Here is a 15,555-nt window from a genome sequence, read left to right as displayed (position 1 = left end):
CGTGAAGGAGAAGAGCGCATGAAGCGGAGTTGTGCGATCGTGTTTTATCCTGAGCAACCTACACCGCGTTATCCGTTCTATCAAGCTCAAGAGAGAATGGACAAGGGGAGCAGTTGGAGCGGCGTCGAATTTGGGGCCTGCAGGCCGCGCATCCTAGCAGCATCGAACCCGATGAGCTCTCCAGATAGGTAAGCTGCTGCTTTGAGTGATTTGACTTATCTTGGTGAAAAACGTATCGTTGGGTCTCTCTCCGCGGTGCTCGTAGGTTCGCCGAGGTAATTAGACGGTAGAGCCACCAAATGCATTAGCCGGCACGGCCCGTCTTTTTGTCGTCCAATATTCCCTCCATCCGTTTGTCACTCGAAGGTGCAACCTCCCCAGTTATGCTTTGACAGCAGGCATACCTCGCAACTTGATCCGCACTTCCTCCAAGCCAATCTTGCGCACAGCGTTGTCCTGTCTGCAATCAACTAGCGTTCACAATGTATCGCTCGCGATCTTCACCGATTCTTCCGGTAGATGCGCCACTCAATGCCGTCACCCCAAAGGGCATATACCGATCGACTGCTCCCCGAATCACGAAACGCTGACAGAAATATGCCGCTGCGAGTAGAACCAAAGAAGTCGCGTTTCGCACAATTGGGTCCCATTAATGCATGAGAGCATTTGATACCCATGCCTACGATTAGGGCTTCCTTCGTACTGAAAGTCAACGACATAGAATGCCCGTTGTCGGATAGAGCGTGAAGCAAAGCAGCGCATGCGACGCGGATTGTGGCTCGAGTGGTACATGTGCAGGCAGTAGCGGAGGCAATGCCGAACGATAAGAAGCGAAAAAATGTTGGAGCGTCCTTCGGTTGGGTCTCTGACACGAAACGAATCAGCAAGCCAGACGCTACCCACTATGATGGCGAGAGAGCCGCTGTAGATCAAGAGTGGGTCGGCTTGGTGGCACCACCGGGGGCGATGGCTAGGAGGAGGAGCGGTGAGGCAATTGTCTGGTTCGGACGGCGTCATGTTTACCGTAGGGATGTGGGTGTCTTATGGCAGGCGCTGCGTGAGGAACGAGCGAACTTAAGTCGTACCGGACTGAGCCCATGCAAAAAAGCACACGAGAGGCGCGGAACTTGAGCACATTCCCCTGACCGCCGCCCAGAGGACGTACGAACTTCTGTGGATGGTGGACAGCGAATAGTCACGTCCCGGCCATACTATAAAAGCCATACGGCCATGGGCTCGGCTGTGACGCACTCCTCAGCAATTTTGGTCGTAAGGGAAGGAAAACAAGAAGACGAGTAACGATACGCGACCGCGAGAGCCCCCAAGTCGTAGAAAACCGACCCTGAAGTGACATGTATCTATTTCGACACTATAGGTTTTTAGTTTCGAACGTTATCAGACCTCTTACCATGTCAAACCCGCGCCCTCTTCACAACGCAAGGCAGTTTACCTGTCAAAATAGGCTGGATCCCCTCATGATACCGCCTTCGAAGCTTTCGCCCGTTCCTTCTCTTCCAACTTCCTGCGTGCCGCTAGGATCATCTCTTCCCTCCTCCTTTGTAGATTTGCCTGCCTCTCGTTCCTGTCTTGTGACCACGCCTTCGGCTTCGGCGGCTCTTCTGATGCGGGCTCAGTGGACTTTCCGACTTTCGACGACAGGTTGTAGCGCGTTATCAGATCGGGTTGTGAGGGCTTCGCGGATGGTGTCGCGGTCCGTGATGGGGTGTTGGAGCGCGGTAGCGGAGGATTGAAAGACGCGGGAGGCTTAAAATGAGTCAGCAGTGCGGTCCGTGATATGGCGGGTACTGGGGCTGCTTTAGGCCTGCCCAAGGGCCACTCACATTTTCAAGTGCCCGTCCGCTGAGCACCTTTTCCGTGGTCGCAGTAACATTCCCGCCATTTCTCTGCAGATCCCATGCTATTGTCCGTCGATCCAGCTGCGGGAACATCTGCGCAACCTGATCGATCTGGGCGGGGTTTACTCTCGGTGCGGCGCGGTTCTGCCCCGCCGGCCGTGTGCCGCTGCCCGTGGGCTTGCTGAAGTACCATCGCGCGGCGAGGAATGTGATGATTATGAAGACGATGAGTTGCGGTATGTTGAGCGTCTGCTCCGTCATTGTGGACGGTGAAATATGCGCTCGTAGGGGGTCTTGCGCGAAGTTCCGAGGGGGAGTGGCGGTTGCGATGTGGCACTCGGGGAGTGGTGGACGCTCGCCGGGGAGTAGTGGTAGCGGGTAAGTGCTGGAGCTCCGGGTTTGTATGATCGTGGCGGCCGGGTCTGATTGTGCAGGCTTGCAGGAGTAGTGAAGGCCGGAGAGGAAGACGGCGGAGGTTCGGTGGTCGGCGAATGGATGACGTTCTGCCGAAGAATCGCCGCTAGCGCGCACGACCTCTTTCCCCAGATTAGCCCACAACATTCACTGAACGATCGACTCACTCCACCGCGCTCGTAGCCGTCCACGCCCTGCCCAGGCTCACCTCCTGAGGCGTCCGCTCGTTTGGTCATGTTGTCGATTGTAATTCTGTGATACCCCCATATAATCCGTTTTCTCCTGCATAGTTCACGTCGACGCGCCGTTTGCGCGGTACATAAACCGCCATGAGCGCCCCAGCCCCTCCTTCCAAGGAGGTAAAAGCTCCTACAGTTGCCCATACGAACGGGAATAATGCACCGGGCTGGGAGATACCAGAAGAAGGCACCGCAAAAAGGAGGCATCCACATATTGGCATTGGATCGAGCGCGACGCGCTGGGCTATTACTGATCGCTTCGACCGCATGCTTCCCCCGCACAGGCGCTACTTTGGGCGCAGTCGCCGGACCTTACTCATAGCGGCTGCTATCGTCTTTCTCTGCCTCCTCGCACTGATCATCGGCCTGGCGGTTGGACTGACCAAGAAGAAGTCCGTACATTCACCACGCACACCCGGCGCCGGCTAACATATGCCCAGGGATCGCTTCCTCCCCCTCCCCGGTGGTGCGCAGACCTTCTCCGGCGACCTGACATACTACAATCCCGCCCTCGGTGCATGTGGAATAGCTTCGACGGATAATGATGCCGTGGTCGCGGTTTCGCACTATACTTTCGATGCGGTGCAGCAGGGGACCGATCCGAATTCGAATCCGCTCTGTGGAAGGAAGATTAGGGCGAATAGGGTTAATGCCGGAAAGCAGGTCAGCATTGATGTGACTGTTGTAGATCGCTGTGAGTCTTCTATTCTTGGCCCAATTCGATTCCCCATCCGCAGCTACGGATGCTAATTCATTTCAGGTACCGGCTGCGAACCTCGAGACATCGATGTGAGTCCAGCTATGTTCAGAAAGATGGCAGATCCCGACCTAGGCAGAGTGCCTGTGACATGGGCCTGGCTATGAGCAATACAATCATTCCCGTCCTTATTCGCGCAGTCATTCGCACCAGTCGTTCCGTGACGCATCCCCTATGAGTATGCTATCATGAATTGTCATCTTGGTGTCCGTTGGCATGCCCTTATTCCTACGCCTCTCCTACGTCTCTTGCCTTGACGCTATCTCGCTATCTTTCCTTGCTTTGGGCTACGCCTGCAAGTTTTCTACGCTGCAGGATTACGAAGTCGAAACTTATACCAAGAAGTTTATCTATGCACTGTTCATGTCCTTCTTCCGAAGCAAAACAACCCAAGAACCGCCGAGCGTGAGGAACTTACCCATAGGAAATCCACAGCCGATCAGAGATCCATCCGCTGCCGAAGCAACACCCGTTTCGCAACCCTCAAACGCTTCTCCACTAGAGGATAAGGATTTCCTCCCACAACCGTTGCAAATCGGTCGCTCGGCCACTGGAGGCTCCACAAGAAGCCGCGACCCCTACAGATACAGCATACAGAGTGGCGGCAAAACTGGTGCAGCTATCACTTCTCTTGCGGAAATATCACCATTCTTTGCGAAAGCATCACCCTCATTACGGCCATTGCAACAGCGGGGCGAACTTAATAGAACACCATCCCTCGACACTAAACGCTGCTCTGTCGGTCCGGATAACGCACTTCGCTCGAATCCTTCGTCCCCACCATCTTCACAGCCTTCTGGTTCGAACAGGCCATTCGAGACACCTACTCTTCCTCCGCCTGTACATACTACGAGAACTGCCCCTCCGTACCCGATTTCAGGATACTACGAGGACATCCCTTTGGAAACAGAAGGCTCTCGGAACGGCGAAGACTGGCCGAAGTATTGCTCACGCGAAATTTCAAACCCATCCCTTGTCGAGGACTTTTTCGCAAAAGAATATACCGCACCGAACCTTAGGGAATCTCGGACGCCTGCCCAGGGACATTACAAGCATACCGCGTCATCAATATACGCTCGGCACAACTATCGGAATCCCATCAGCACTTGGCAAGGCGACCCCAGCACCAGAAGCAACTCGATGCCGAGCAGTACGAGTCGCAAAATCATCTGTGCATGCAAGGTCTGCCTCGTCGTAGTCCTGCTTGGCTTGGTGGTCATATCATCTCTTACCTTCAAGAAGGTGCTGAACCTCGATGCTAAATTCGACTTAGCGATACCTTCGAACATTACGGCGGATTCGACACTTAGCCCTGTCCAGATGACCACGTCTTCGATGACTGGGATGCATGCCTCAGCAACGATGACTGGGACTCCTCTGACGATGACGGAGACCGCTGTGACTCGTAGCTTGGATAGAAGTGAAAGAACTGGACCACCGACTTCTGCAAATTCCAATTACCCACATTTCGCAAAACCCTCAGCAGGCTTTACCGGAACACTATCCCTTCCAGGCGCTTTGTCTACTACTCCACCCGAGACGATCATTGATATATCTGACGCGGAAGGAGAGGATACGGATCCGTATACTATCGAGGTGGTTGCTCCCAGAAACTATCCCAATACTGAGTCTCTTGCTCTTACTACCGACATATACACCCCTACGATGACCGCTTCTCCTAGCCACACAGCCATGTCGAGTTCCACCACGGCATTGCTCGCCTCCGTTGTCACGCTGCTGCCCGCCATACCGCAAGTTGAAGCCGTAAGTCCCGGCAATTCGAGATTTGCCGACGTGCGCAATTCGAGAGCTACTCGAAGCTGCTCCAGCATCTGGCGGGTATGCTGCACTATTGGCCGCTGGTACCTGCGAATAAGCCAAGTCTGGATGCACATCAACCTCCTCTACACACTATTATTCATCCTTCTCTGTTTTGGCCTCGCTATTTACGCCTTCCACAAACTTCACGAATTCTGGGGCTGGCTGAAGGACCCCCTGGGCGCCACCAAGGCGGAGATCAAAAACTTCTTCAACGACACCATGGGCGAGGCCAAGGAAGTCTTCGACAAGATTACGGGCACCGTGTCAAAAGAGACGATGGAGTGGGTCGACAATGCGACGGATAAGGTGGAGAAGGAGATGAAGGAGGGGTTGGGCGAGGTGAAGGAGCTGGTGGAGAAGATTAAGCCCGATCTGGGCGAGGCTCAGAATACGGTTGAGGATGTGGTTGAGAACCTTAATCCTTTGAATTGGAGAAGGAGGGTAGAGCCGTGGCCGGAGACGATTGTGGTGAGCAGGACGGTTGCGGAAGGATCGAGTGCTGGTCCGACGCCGACGAAGACCTCGAACGTCCCGGAAGTCTCCATTCTTTCCCTGGCGAAGAAAGACACCGCAGCCACGAGCGCTGGTGCCCCGCAATCGGAGAACTGGTTTCTCCGCGGCATGAAATTCATCTCCAAGTCCTTGTTCAAAGGCTTCTGGAAGAGCCAAACGACGTGGATCCTCATGGGGCTCGCCATCCTTTCTCTAGTCTCCCTCGCCCTCGTTGTCTTCGCTGTTTTGACCACCAGCAAGATTCTGAAGTTCGAGGGCAAGATCAGCGACGTCAAAGACGCGGCAATCAACTATGTGAAAACTCAAGTCGAGCCAGCTATTAGTCAGATTCATGACGTGCTGGAGAAGGTTCCCGGCAAGCCGGAGATTGCGGGGTGGAAGAGAGAGGATGGGAATGGGGATAGGCTGGGCCAGGCGTGGAGGGCGACGACTACCACGACGGAAAGTATAGGGGATGTGGGGAAGGTCAAGACTGTGGCGCCTGGTCCGGGAGCGCGAGAGCTCACTGCGATGGCGACGGAGACTGAGGAGATGGGGGTCGCAGAGACGGGGACGCCGCCGGTGCGCAGGCAGATGCAGCAAAATGCTGCTCAAAGAATATACCCTGTGCTGCTGTCCTGGGACGGCTGGAAGAGATGGGTGTATAAGTTACGCAGTAGCGACGCTGATGAAGGGGCGCTCGAGCTGAGCATCACGTCGACAGCGATCCCAGCCCGGCCTACTCTGACAACAACGACCTTGGACGATAGCAATGTCGTGGAACATCCGATCAGCAGAGCCAGCATGAACGTCGCCGCGCCTAAGATCACACGGGCCTGGGCTACAAAGCGCTATATGACACCTCGAGCAGACCCCTCACCCGGGTCCCAACTCGGCGTGCTCCCACCCCACCCCAAACTCACACCTCCCGCGCACTGGACCATCCCAATGCTCACATACACCACGCAAGCGAACTCAGCCGCATACACCCCCCGTACCGTCCCGACGAGCGCAAACCCGCATCCTCCCGCATGGACAGGCGCCCACCTCTTAAGAGACTGGCCAGACAACTACCCCTTCCCCATCCCGCCCGGCTACGTCGCGCCCAACATCGTCCCCAAAGCCCCGCAAGTCGGCCATCTCACATACTTCAACCCGGGCACGGGGGCCTGCGGCCTGCCCGACATGGCGCCGAACGAGCTCGCCGTCGCAATCTCCTGGGTGATCTTCGACATGGGGAAAGAAATCGGGGGCTCGGTTTTGCAAAGCGGGTTCGAGGGCACTGTTAGTAACGGGCTTATTACGGACGGCAAGAGCGTGTTTTGCAATCGCGGCATGAGGATTTGGATGGGCGAGGGCGAGGGCAGGGTCGAGCAGCGGTTTGTGGTGCGGGATCGCTGTACCGCGTGTAATGTCACCCATTTGGATGTGCAACCGGGCGTTTTTGCAAATTATTGGGCCGCTGATCCGCCCGGGAGGATTAGTGCGACGTGGGAGTGGTTGGAGGGCGCGCCTACGGGGGTTCCTTAGGCGGTTTGGTTGTAGAGTTTGGTTTTGGGCTTGGTTTTTGTGCTCTTTGTGTCTCTTCTTTTTCTCTCTGTGTTTCTTGTGTACTGGTAATGTTTAAGTCGTGGTGCCTTGGTGTTGAGGGCACTGGATGTGTCTGGTTGGTTGGGCTAGGAGAGACCTTGAAAGTGTGTAATATGTTGCGATTGAATTCATTGTATAAACTCTGAGTTTCTTCAGTACGTATGCTTTCATGAACAAGGTACACCATATGATTCAAAACCCCTAGTTGTCCAGACTTACCCATGATCCGATCGGGGATACCGGATATTACTCGGTCACGTGATACACAAAATTCAGCCGAGCTATATATATTCCTCTTGTTCTAACCTTCTGAAAATATACGCGTTTTATCCTCAAGTTCCCACATCTAGGTGACAGTGGGGTCACGTGAACATGCGATGATGGCCAAGGAACGCGTCATCCAGCGGCAACTTTCAACCTTCTAACATCTCTCAACACGCCTCGCTCGCAACCTATCGAACCGGCTTTTGAAATGCGCTCACCTACCCCGCCATTATGACAGCCCTCTCAACCTACCCCATCCTGCTGTAGATTCCTTGAGGACCCCCGAATGAGCTCTCACGTCCACGGCTGGCAACGTCCCCGAACAGCCCAGCGACCGCCATGACCTCCGTCTTCTCCTCCCTCGTGCGGCCGCCCAAGTCGCGGCCTGGCTCAGCAAGCCAGACTGCCTCCGAAAGCCTCACCTCTTCATGCCCCGCCTCCGATGATATCGAAGACCCCAACCTGCGCGAGCTGAACGCCGCGCTCCAAGGCCTGACCGACATCTTCCCCGACGTCCAGCCGGAAGTCTTCCGCGAGATGCTCAACTCTTTCAGCGAGGAGAGCAGGCTACAGGTTGTCACTGAGGCGCTGCTGAAACACGGCGCGAAATGGGTGCGCGGGCGGTACAGGATGCCCGCGGAGGTGGAAGAGCAGCGGGCGGTGGCGCACGAATACAAGTACCGGAAGGCAGATGCCCAGGAGGATACACGGGGTGCACCGCTCGCTCTGGAGGACAAATTCAGGTCGCGCAGCTATAAGGAAGCGGCCAAGGAGGCGCTGTATCATGAATTCAAGGGCTTGAGTCATTCTACGATCAAGGCGGTGCTGGCCGAGTACAATTGGAGCTATACACAGGCGAGGCCTACGCTGCTGGTGCTGTCGAGCAAGAGCTGGCGATCGAGCATCACCAACTTCTTCATGAGGAGGAAGCCGCCGAACCCAAAGGATCACCCGCTCGTCATGTGGCTGGCTGCGGACCCGAAGACCGGCCGTGGGAGGAAGCCGCTGCTAGTGAAGACGAAGAGTCGGGAGCTAGACCGAGAGCTGTACGATACCTTGATCGTGCCGGAGCTTGAGAGGCAGCGGCGAGAGCAGGTTCAGCAAGATCTTGAGCTGGCTTTGAAGTGGAACGAAGAGGAGGCGGAAAAGGAAGGCGAGATGTACGATTGCGAATGCTGCTTTATTCCGAATACGCTCCAGCAAATGTCAACATGCGACGTCGAGGGCCACTATATTTGTTTCCGCTGTATACAGCACGCCATCAATGCGGCGCTATACGACCAGGGCTGGGCGCGCAACATCAACACCGACTTTTGCACGCTCAAGTGTATTGCACCTGTGACGGACGGCATCGAGGACTGCCCAGGCTGCGTACCGCGGCCATTCATCAAGCGCGCTCTGCTAGAAGAAAAGGACGGCGGGGACGCGTTCAATAAGCTCAATGAACGCCTTTCCGGCGAAACCCTCATGAAATCACAGCTCCCACTCATCCGATGCCCTTTCTGCCCGTACGCCGAAGTCGACGATCTAGCGCTGCCGGATACGGATCTGCTTGCGACGCTGCGGGTGAAAAGGCGACCCCTCATCCTAGCATCCGTACCCGTCCTCGAGCTGCTCTGCTTCCAGGCCGCTCGTGTGGTCCTATCGTTCCTTTTACTCTTCCTCTCCTTCGCAGTCCTCATCAACTGCGCGCTCCCAAAACCACTTCCGCTATTCGCTCCCTTCCAATCCGCCCTCCGCCGCATCCACCTCAAGCGCCGCGGTCTCCGCTTCCAATGCCTCTCGCCAACCTGCAGCCGCACATCCTGCCTCTCCTGTTCTGCGCCCTGGCACGATCCGCATACTTGCTACTCCAGCCAACTCACCTCGCTCCGCCTGACGCTCGAACGCGCAACCACCGACGCCGTCAAACGCACCTGCCCACAATGCAATCTCGGCTTCGTCAAGGCTGAAGGCTGCAACAAGCTCGTCTGCCTCTGCGGGTACTCCATGTGCTACGTCTGTCGGGAAGGTCTGGCGGAACAGGGCTACAAGCACTTCTGTCAACATTTCAGGGAGCGACCGGGTGAGGCGTGTAGGGAGTGTGATAAGTGCGATTTGTATCGCGTGGAGGATGAGGATGCTGTTGTAAAGCGGGCAAGGGAGAGGGCGGAGAGGGAGTGGTGGGAGCAGCAGGGTGAGGGTGTGGGAGGGGGGTTGAAGAAGGAGGTCGGGAAGGGAGGCGCAGGGTTTGATGGTCCGAAGGGGGCGTGGATGAGGTGGAAGGACTGGGAGGCTGGGATTGAGAGGCTGGTCGAGGCTGTTGTGGTGTGAGGGTGGTTTTGGACATCCATTCTCTCGTCTGAGGGATATCCACGGGGGAGGCGTCCGGTTTAGATGCGATAAGATACCCCTTCATTCTTCTTCCCGATTGACTGCCGCATTTGCCTTCTGCTGTTAAAAAGTCCTTCGCAAAAGTAGGCCTCAAATCTCAACGAGGCTGTGGCATCCTTCGATTGACCGTTGCGTAGGCTGCAGCGACATGCAGGCCTGGGCGGTCCCGATTGGTTGGAGTGACAGCCATCATGTGCTGCTGCGGTCGCACTTGTGATACCTAAGCAGGCTGAGCTTCCCTCTCTCCTACACCCCAACACTCGATAACGCATTTGTTTTCATGGACATTTACGCTCCCTGAACTAGCTATTGCGCTGGGTCAGCATTAGTGGCCCTGTTACTCCCATTCCTTGCCCCCCGAACCCTCGTGCTGAAGGTGTTCAGCCTTGCCGCGATGGAGGCACTCGTGGGCCTTGCAGCGTTCGGAGTTGCCTGCAATGTCATGCAGACGATTCATTTCGGCCTCGAAGCCGCCTCTGTTTGCAAGAGATTGTGGGAGGGAAAGTCACCGGCTCCAGAGGTTGACGACCACAGAGTGGCATTGGAGAAGGCTGCACAGGAGCTCCAGCAGTCGCTACCCTCCCTCCCGGCGAACGCGGGCGACCCCGGTGATCATGAGCTACGATCGGTGGTCGTAAAACTGTTGAATGTTGCGGACGACTTGAAGAAAGAGCTGGAAAAATGCAAGAAAAGCGCTACCGTCTCTGGGTGGCGCAAGGTTAAGACTGCTTTCACATACATTGTTCGGAGGAAGAAAGAGGTGGAGAAGCTCTCTCGATCCCTGAAAGATTTCCAGGAGATTATGGAGCTTAATATACTCGTCGGCCTGAAGTAAGACTTGCCTTGAATGCTCCGAACCCCAAGCTAACCGAGGCAGGGCGAGATTGGAGCACAACCATGTCACAGTCCATCGGAACCTGGATGCCCTCGACCGGAAAACGCAAGCTTTTCTCCAACAGCTCGAAGCAGGAAACACTCAGATGAGTGTGCTGATAGGCCTTGAATCGGGACAGGTCCGAACGCTGGTGACACAAGAAGGCGAAAAAGTCAGATCCAGTCTCCATGGGCATACTAAAGCCATTGGAGATGTGGTAGTAAACGAGTCGGTCAGGACGAGACATCACGTGGATTCGACGTTCGATGATCATCGGTCTATGCAAGCTCGTGAAGCTCAGCTAGAAGCTTTTCTACGCAGCCTTGAGTACCCCGAGATGAACGCGCGTCGGAACGCTCCTGCTATCAACAATACCCACAAAGGCACATATCACTGGATATTCGACGACGAGATTGGGTGCAATGAGGGGCGTCAGCGTAAATGGAGTAGCTTCAGTGATTGGCTTCAGTCGGGCGACCCCGTGTACTGGATTTCAGGCAAACCTGGCTCAGGCAAGAGCAGCCTGATCCGGATTCTTATTACCGACGAGCGGGCATCGGCTTTCTTGGATCAGTGGAGACTAGATGCCAAGATTCTCACTGCTTTCATCTGGAATGCAGGTTCAGCCTTGCAAAGAAGCCAAGTTGGCTTACTGGCGACCTTGCTTCATCAGTTGTTGTCCGTTAGCCACCAAGCGACGTGGCAGTTACTGGAGGTTAGGCCAGCAACTCACAGCAAACGTTATATTTCGGACTGGTCAAGAGGAGAATTGCTCCACGCTCTCAAACTGGCGTTACAGTTCGAAAACAGTCCCGTATGCTTCTTCATTGATGGCTTGGATGAGATAGATCCGGCCGAGTATGATGGAAAGCACGGCCTTCTGGATCTGATTGACAGCTTCCCATCTATTCCAAACGTCAAAATCTGCCTCGGAAGCCGGGAAGAATCCGTCTTCCTTCTCAGACTAAAGGAATATCCACGACTACGACTGCAGGATTTGACACAGTCGGATATGTCCAAATACGTGCACCAGACTCTTAGTGCAAGCACCGTCGCGACGCACGAAGAATTGTCCAGATTGGCTGATCTCATTATCGAAAAAGCTGCTGGCGTGTTTCTCTGGGTTCACCTTGTCACCCAGAGCATTCGGAATGGTTTGATCCAATTTGACGACTGGGACAAGCTATTTCGCCGCGTTAATCTTCTGCCATCGGCACTCTCCGCCCTATATAAGGAGATGTGGAATCGCCTCAATGAAGAGGATCAACAGATATATCGCAACGAAGCCGCAGTCTACTTCAAGCTGGCTTTGAAATTCCGTGGACAATTATTGTTCTCGATGCTCTTGAGATCGAAACCTGCCGTGCTACGTGCGTTTCTATCTGGCGGCAGGGAGATTACGGAGCAGTATGTGGTCAATGAATTGATGAATTTCCATCATCAGCTCATTGCTAGGTGTGGTGGGTTCCTTGAGGTGTCCTCCTCGTCGAAAAGGCAGCTTAAGAAAGGAAGCATATATGAATGGATCAACAGGAGGGTCTCTTTTGTTCACCGAAGCGCGAGCGACTTTTTCAAGGACACAACGCATGGACAAAGGATTCTCAGTTACGACCCACGAACAGCGGCGGAGCGGGGCTATTCTGAGGTGCCGTCCTTGCTATTGCCATTTGAGTTCTTCTGCAGTGATACCAATGGGGCAGCTCTAGGAGATCTCTTACATAGGCTCCGATATGTGCTAGTCGTCGACAAGTATATCACACAGGATCCGGACCTAGAACTGCCATTCCTGGATCTGATGGCTTCACACCTGGATCGGAATCCCACTTCTCTGAGTATGGGTCTCTCATTCGTCGAGTACGCTGCTGCAATGGGATCGATCCAGTATCTGCAAAGATTCGTCCAGTCTTTGGCATCGTACACCAATCCACGCACTCAAAGATGGAAAAATCAACTTCTCCGATGCGCTATAGGCCCATTATGGCGCTCTAACTATGATGTCGACTTGTTCTATTTGCCAGAAAAGGTCCCTTTGATGTCTTGGCTACTCCGTCTGGGCGCAGACCCAAACGATCTACCTGCACCCATTCAACCTTCAGCGATTCAGCCAGCTATATATCAGTCACCTTTCATTACGTTCCTAGAAGCTCTAGTTGATGGAGGCGACCATACCGCCGACATGGCCAGCATGCTCAGTTTAACCTGCCAGTTTCTCGAGCATGGAGCAGACCTCAACGCTCGATTTATACATCATTCCCTCGGGAGCACGCTGAGAATGCCGCATCGGACCGAACGCTGGTATTTCGCCTTTATGGAAATGAGCGCAAGTCACCTGTGCTACGATGCTCAGGCACAACTCCTACTCCTGGAGGCGGTAGACGAATGGAACGGGACGACGGAGCAAAAACAACGTCTCAGGAATCTCTTCGACGTAGGAAGTAGTCGCCCTGCAAAGGTCCTTCTTTTCGGGAGGGTTGAATGCTTTGGGGAGGGATACGATCACCACTACTTCTTCCTTCCTCCGAGTAAGGAAATACCATCACCCTATTCTAAAGAATGGCAAGCATCCGACATGACAGAGTGCGATGACTACTTCTCTAATCACCCAGATCTTCTCATGGATCTCAAGACTGCTGTTCAATGGCTGGTCGATCGGAATCACTTACCGGAATTTGCTGCACTCACTAAAGACCCTGAGACGTTCTTGGGACTGGATATCTGGCACCATGGCTTGGGTTCATTTTACAACCTGGAAGTCCAGTATGACTTTTCGCGTATCGACTGGTCGTACAAACCAGAATACGATGCGTTTATGGCTGCAGTAGAGAAGAAGTTTTCTTAAACAGGGGAGTCTTCTTCAGAGTGAAGTAGTCTGCGGGAAGCCGCTCCTAGAGGTCGTCAACGTGTCCAAGTGGTTCGGTATCATGACTAGAAGGTACTATCGCTGGCCTGGCACTTTCACTGTCTAGCACTATCGATCGTTTAGAACTCAACTGTATCGCTATCTGGTGGTAAGTAGTAAAGCAACTATCACGTGTAGAAAGCTCATGAAAGCTAGGAAAACCCTCCTCGTGGGAATGTGCGCTGCATGGCCGCTACATACCGGCTTGTGTTGCTGCTTGCCGAATGGTCGCTAACCGACGTGCCTGGGTCAGATAGTAGCCTCCGAAAAGACCTCATATGCTCCCTTGCAAACGATCCCGCCCTCCAACATACCGAATACTGAGCCAGATATTCCTCCTGTCTTCCGCGCCAGTACTCCGCCGCCATTTCTTAGATATCCCAAGACGCTCTATCAGTACGATTGACACGATTCATTGAAGACTTTGGTTTTGACGAATGTGACCGCTTGGGAAATCCGGCTTGTGCATCTCATACTTAGGGAATGGGCGTTGGAAGACGGGGAAAAGCGCTAGGTGATGAGAATAGCATGGGATCGCAGCGTCGGAATTGGTACACCTTTGAGAAACATTTTCGGATTTTATGCTGGGGAGGCTTGATGCACTAGTGGGAAGGGCTTCTGGGGATAAGGCCTGAATCAGTCTTAGAATGGCAGAAAGCATAGCTCATTTCCTTTGGTTCGATACATACCTCGTCCTCGCTCCCCAGTTAATGGAAGCCACCATTATGACAGACCTGGTATTGGGTCAGATATAACCAGCGCACTTATGATCCGATATCCGGACGATGGCTTGTTGAGCCTATTGCCATAGTTCAAGTTCATTGGAATCGTGGAGGTGGAGCTTTGCCAGCAACGCTTGCGGTATGGCGCATATCGAAGGACTGATGCGGCTTTGGCGTTGGAATGGTGAGGAAGCCTATTTCCGCAGCGGTGGCTGATACATTCATTCCAAATATCTCGTAGAAACTGACTTGCGGGAAGCCCGCGACCAACGTCTTCACCTCCCGCACTGGGCGTAAGTAATTCGTATCTGCGAAATGTTGATGAGTCTGTTAGACGATACCTTCGTTATTAGACGGACCACACGCACTTCGCCGTGTAAGGTTGTTGATTGGGGATAGGTACGCGATCTCAGCTGTGATTAGTTTCTGCCCCTTTACCTGTGCCAGAAACGATTCCCTAAGAATAAATTGGAGATTTTGAAGGACTTTGCTACGGGGTTGACCAGGGAAGGCGGGCAGTTAGCCTCGAGGTTGTTTCGCTTAAGCGGCTTCGCCTTGAAGGGTGCGGGGACAGGGAGGGGTTATGAAATCTACGTTGATGATTTAGAGGGCATGAAGGGCCGAAGGATACGCCAAATGAATTAGAAGGTTAGCAAGGAGAAGGCCAAACAAATCCTAACGCTTAGAATATCCTCTTCTGAGAGGAAAACTCAAACCTGCTCAGTGTTAAACAATTACAACTATTATTTGAATTATTCATTGATTGAGGAATCTTTACTATAGTGTCATTCCGCTACTCGAAATTCCAGGTTTAGCCGCTACGTAGCTTAGGTATGTACGGATTCAGATCGGCACGGCGCAAGCTGGCTAGAACATATTCTGCCGGTATCTGTAACTTGTCTCCGGCTTTTATCAGACTCTTTTCCCCTTCTTCGCCTTCGAAAGGATCCCTAGGCACCCATTCTCCAAGCTCCAAATGATTTGGATCGTAGGTATATTGAAGGGGAAACAAGACTACAGAAAAGCCGTTCTTGCTCGGCGACAGGAGAGCATGAGTTCGGCTTTTCCCCGGTCCTAGACATACCAGAAAACCACCGGTCGTTAAAGCGCCGACTTGCATGTAACAAGCGCGGCAGTAGAACCAATCCTCTAGAGTGGCTTGCGGAAGGCGATTGATATAATGTATGCCCAGGGTTGGGTTTGGGCGACCGTCGCTTGGCAGATAGACATTTTCGACGACGAGAGTCAAGCTGT

The 15,555-nt window shown here is 53.8% G+C and overlaps 6 protein-coding genes across 6 annotated transcripts; 4 read left to right on the top strand and 2 right to left on the bottom strand.

Moving 5' to 3' along the window:
* Positions 1 to 360: 360 nt before the first annotated feature.
* Positions 361 to 1,245, bottom strand: BU26DRAFT_159063 (uncharacterized protein). Its single transcript, XM_033820106.1, has 2 exons — positions 505 to 1,245; positions 361 to 456 (listed from the first exon to the last, which is right to left on the bottom strand). Exon 1 carries the CDS (start codon positions 1,015 to 1,017, stop codon positions 577 to 579), a length of 441 nt encoding a protein of 146 aa, XP_033677354.1. The 5' UTR covers positions 1,018 to 1,245; the 3' UTR covers positions 361 to 456; positions 505 to 576.
* A 228-nt stretch (positions 1,246 to 1,473) lies between these two features.
* BU26DRAFT_510755 (uncharacterized protein) lies at positions 1,474 to 2,117 on the bottom strand (the record flags this gene model as incomplete). The annotated part of the gene is made up of 2 exons (XM_033827257.1): positions 1,474 to 1,764; positions 1,842 to 2,117. The coding sequence occupies 2 exons, from the start codon at positions 2,115 to 2,117 to the stop codon at positions 1,474 to 1,476; spliced, it is 567 nt and encodes a 188-aa protein (XP_033677353.1).
* A 320-nt stretch (positions 2,118 to 2,437) lies between these two features.
* BU26DRAFT_524489 (uncharacterized protein) lies at positions 2,438 to 3,481 on the top strand. Its single transcript, XM_033830298.1, has 3 exons — positions 2,438 to 2,901; positions 2,950 to 3,203; positions 3,270 to 3,481. Exons 1-3 carry the CDS (start codon positions 2,600 to 2,602, stop codon positions 3,371 to 3,373), a joined length of 660 nt encoding a protein of 219 aa, XP_033677352.1. The 5' UTR covers positions 2,438 to 2,599; the 3' UTR covers positions 3,374 to 3,481.
* Positions 3,136 to 7,292, top strand: BU26DRAFT_524487 (uncharacterized protein). The gene has a single exon (XM_033830297.1). The coding sequence runs from the start codon at positions 3,483 to 3,485 to the stop codon at positions 7,107 to 7,109; it is 3,627 nt and encodes a 1,208-aa protein (XP_033677351.1). The 5' UTR covers positions 3,136 to 3,482; the 3' UTR covers positions 7,110 to 7,292.
* A 351-nt stretch (positions 7,293 to 7,643) lies between these two features.
* On the top strand, positions 7,644 to 9,927 carry BU26DRAFT_467555 (uncharacterized protein). Its single transcript, XM_033825265.1, has one exon. It carries the CDS (start codon positions 7,773 to 7,775, stop codon positions 9,744 to 9,746), a length of 1,974 nt encoding a protein of 657 aa, XP_033677350.1. The 5' UTR covers positions 7,644 to 7,772; the 3' UTR covers positions 9,747 to 9,927.
* Positions 9,928 to 10,100: 173 nt separating this feature from the next.
* BU26DRAFT_158959 (uncharacterized protein) lies at positions 10,101 to 13,779 on the top strand. The gene is made up of 3 exons (XM_033820103.1): positions 10,101 to 10,637; positions 10,684 to 13,688; positions 13,736 to 13,779. The coding sequence occupies exons 1-2, from the start codon at positions 10,201 to 10,203 to the stop codon at positions 13,517 to 13,519; spliced, it is 3,273 nt and encodes a 1,090-aa protein (XP_033677349.1). The 5' UTR covers positions 10,101 to 10,200; the 3' UTR covers positions 13,520 to 13,688; positions 13,736 to 13,779.
* The last annotated feature ends 1,776 nt before the right edge of the window (positions 13,780 to 15,555 follow it).

Source organism: Trematosphaeria pertusa (genome assembly GCF_010094035.1).
Source record: "Trematosphaeria pertusa strain CBS 122368 unplaced genomic scaffold BU26scaffold_20, whole genome shotgun sequence".
NCBI classification, from domain to species: domain Eukaryota; kingdom Fungi; phylum Ascomycota; class Dothideomycetes; order Pleosporales; family Trematosphaeriaceae; genus Trematosphaeria; species Trematosphaeria pertusa.
This window is presented reverse-complemented; position numbering and strand designations above follow the sequence as displayed.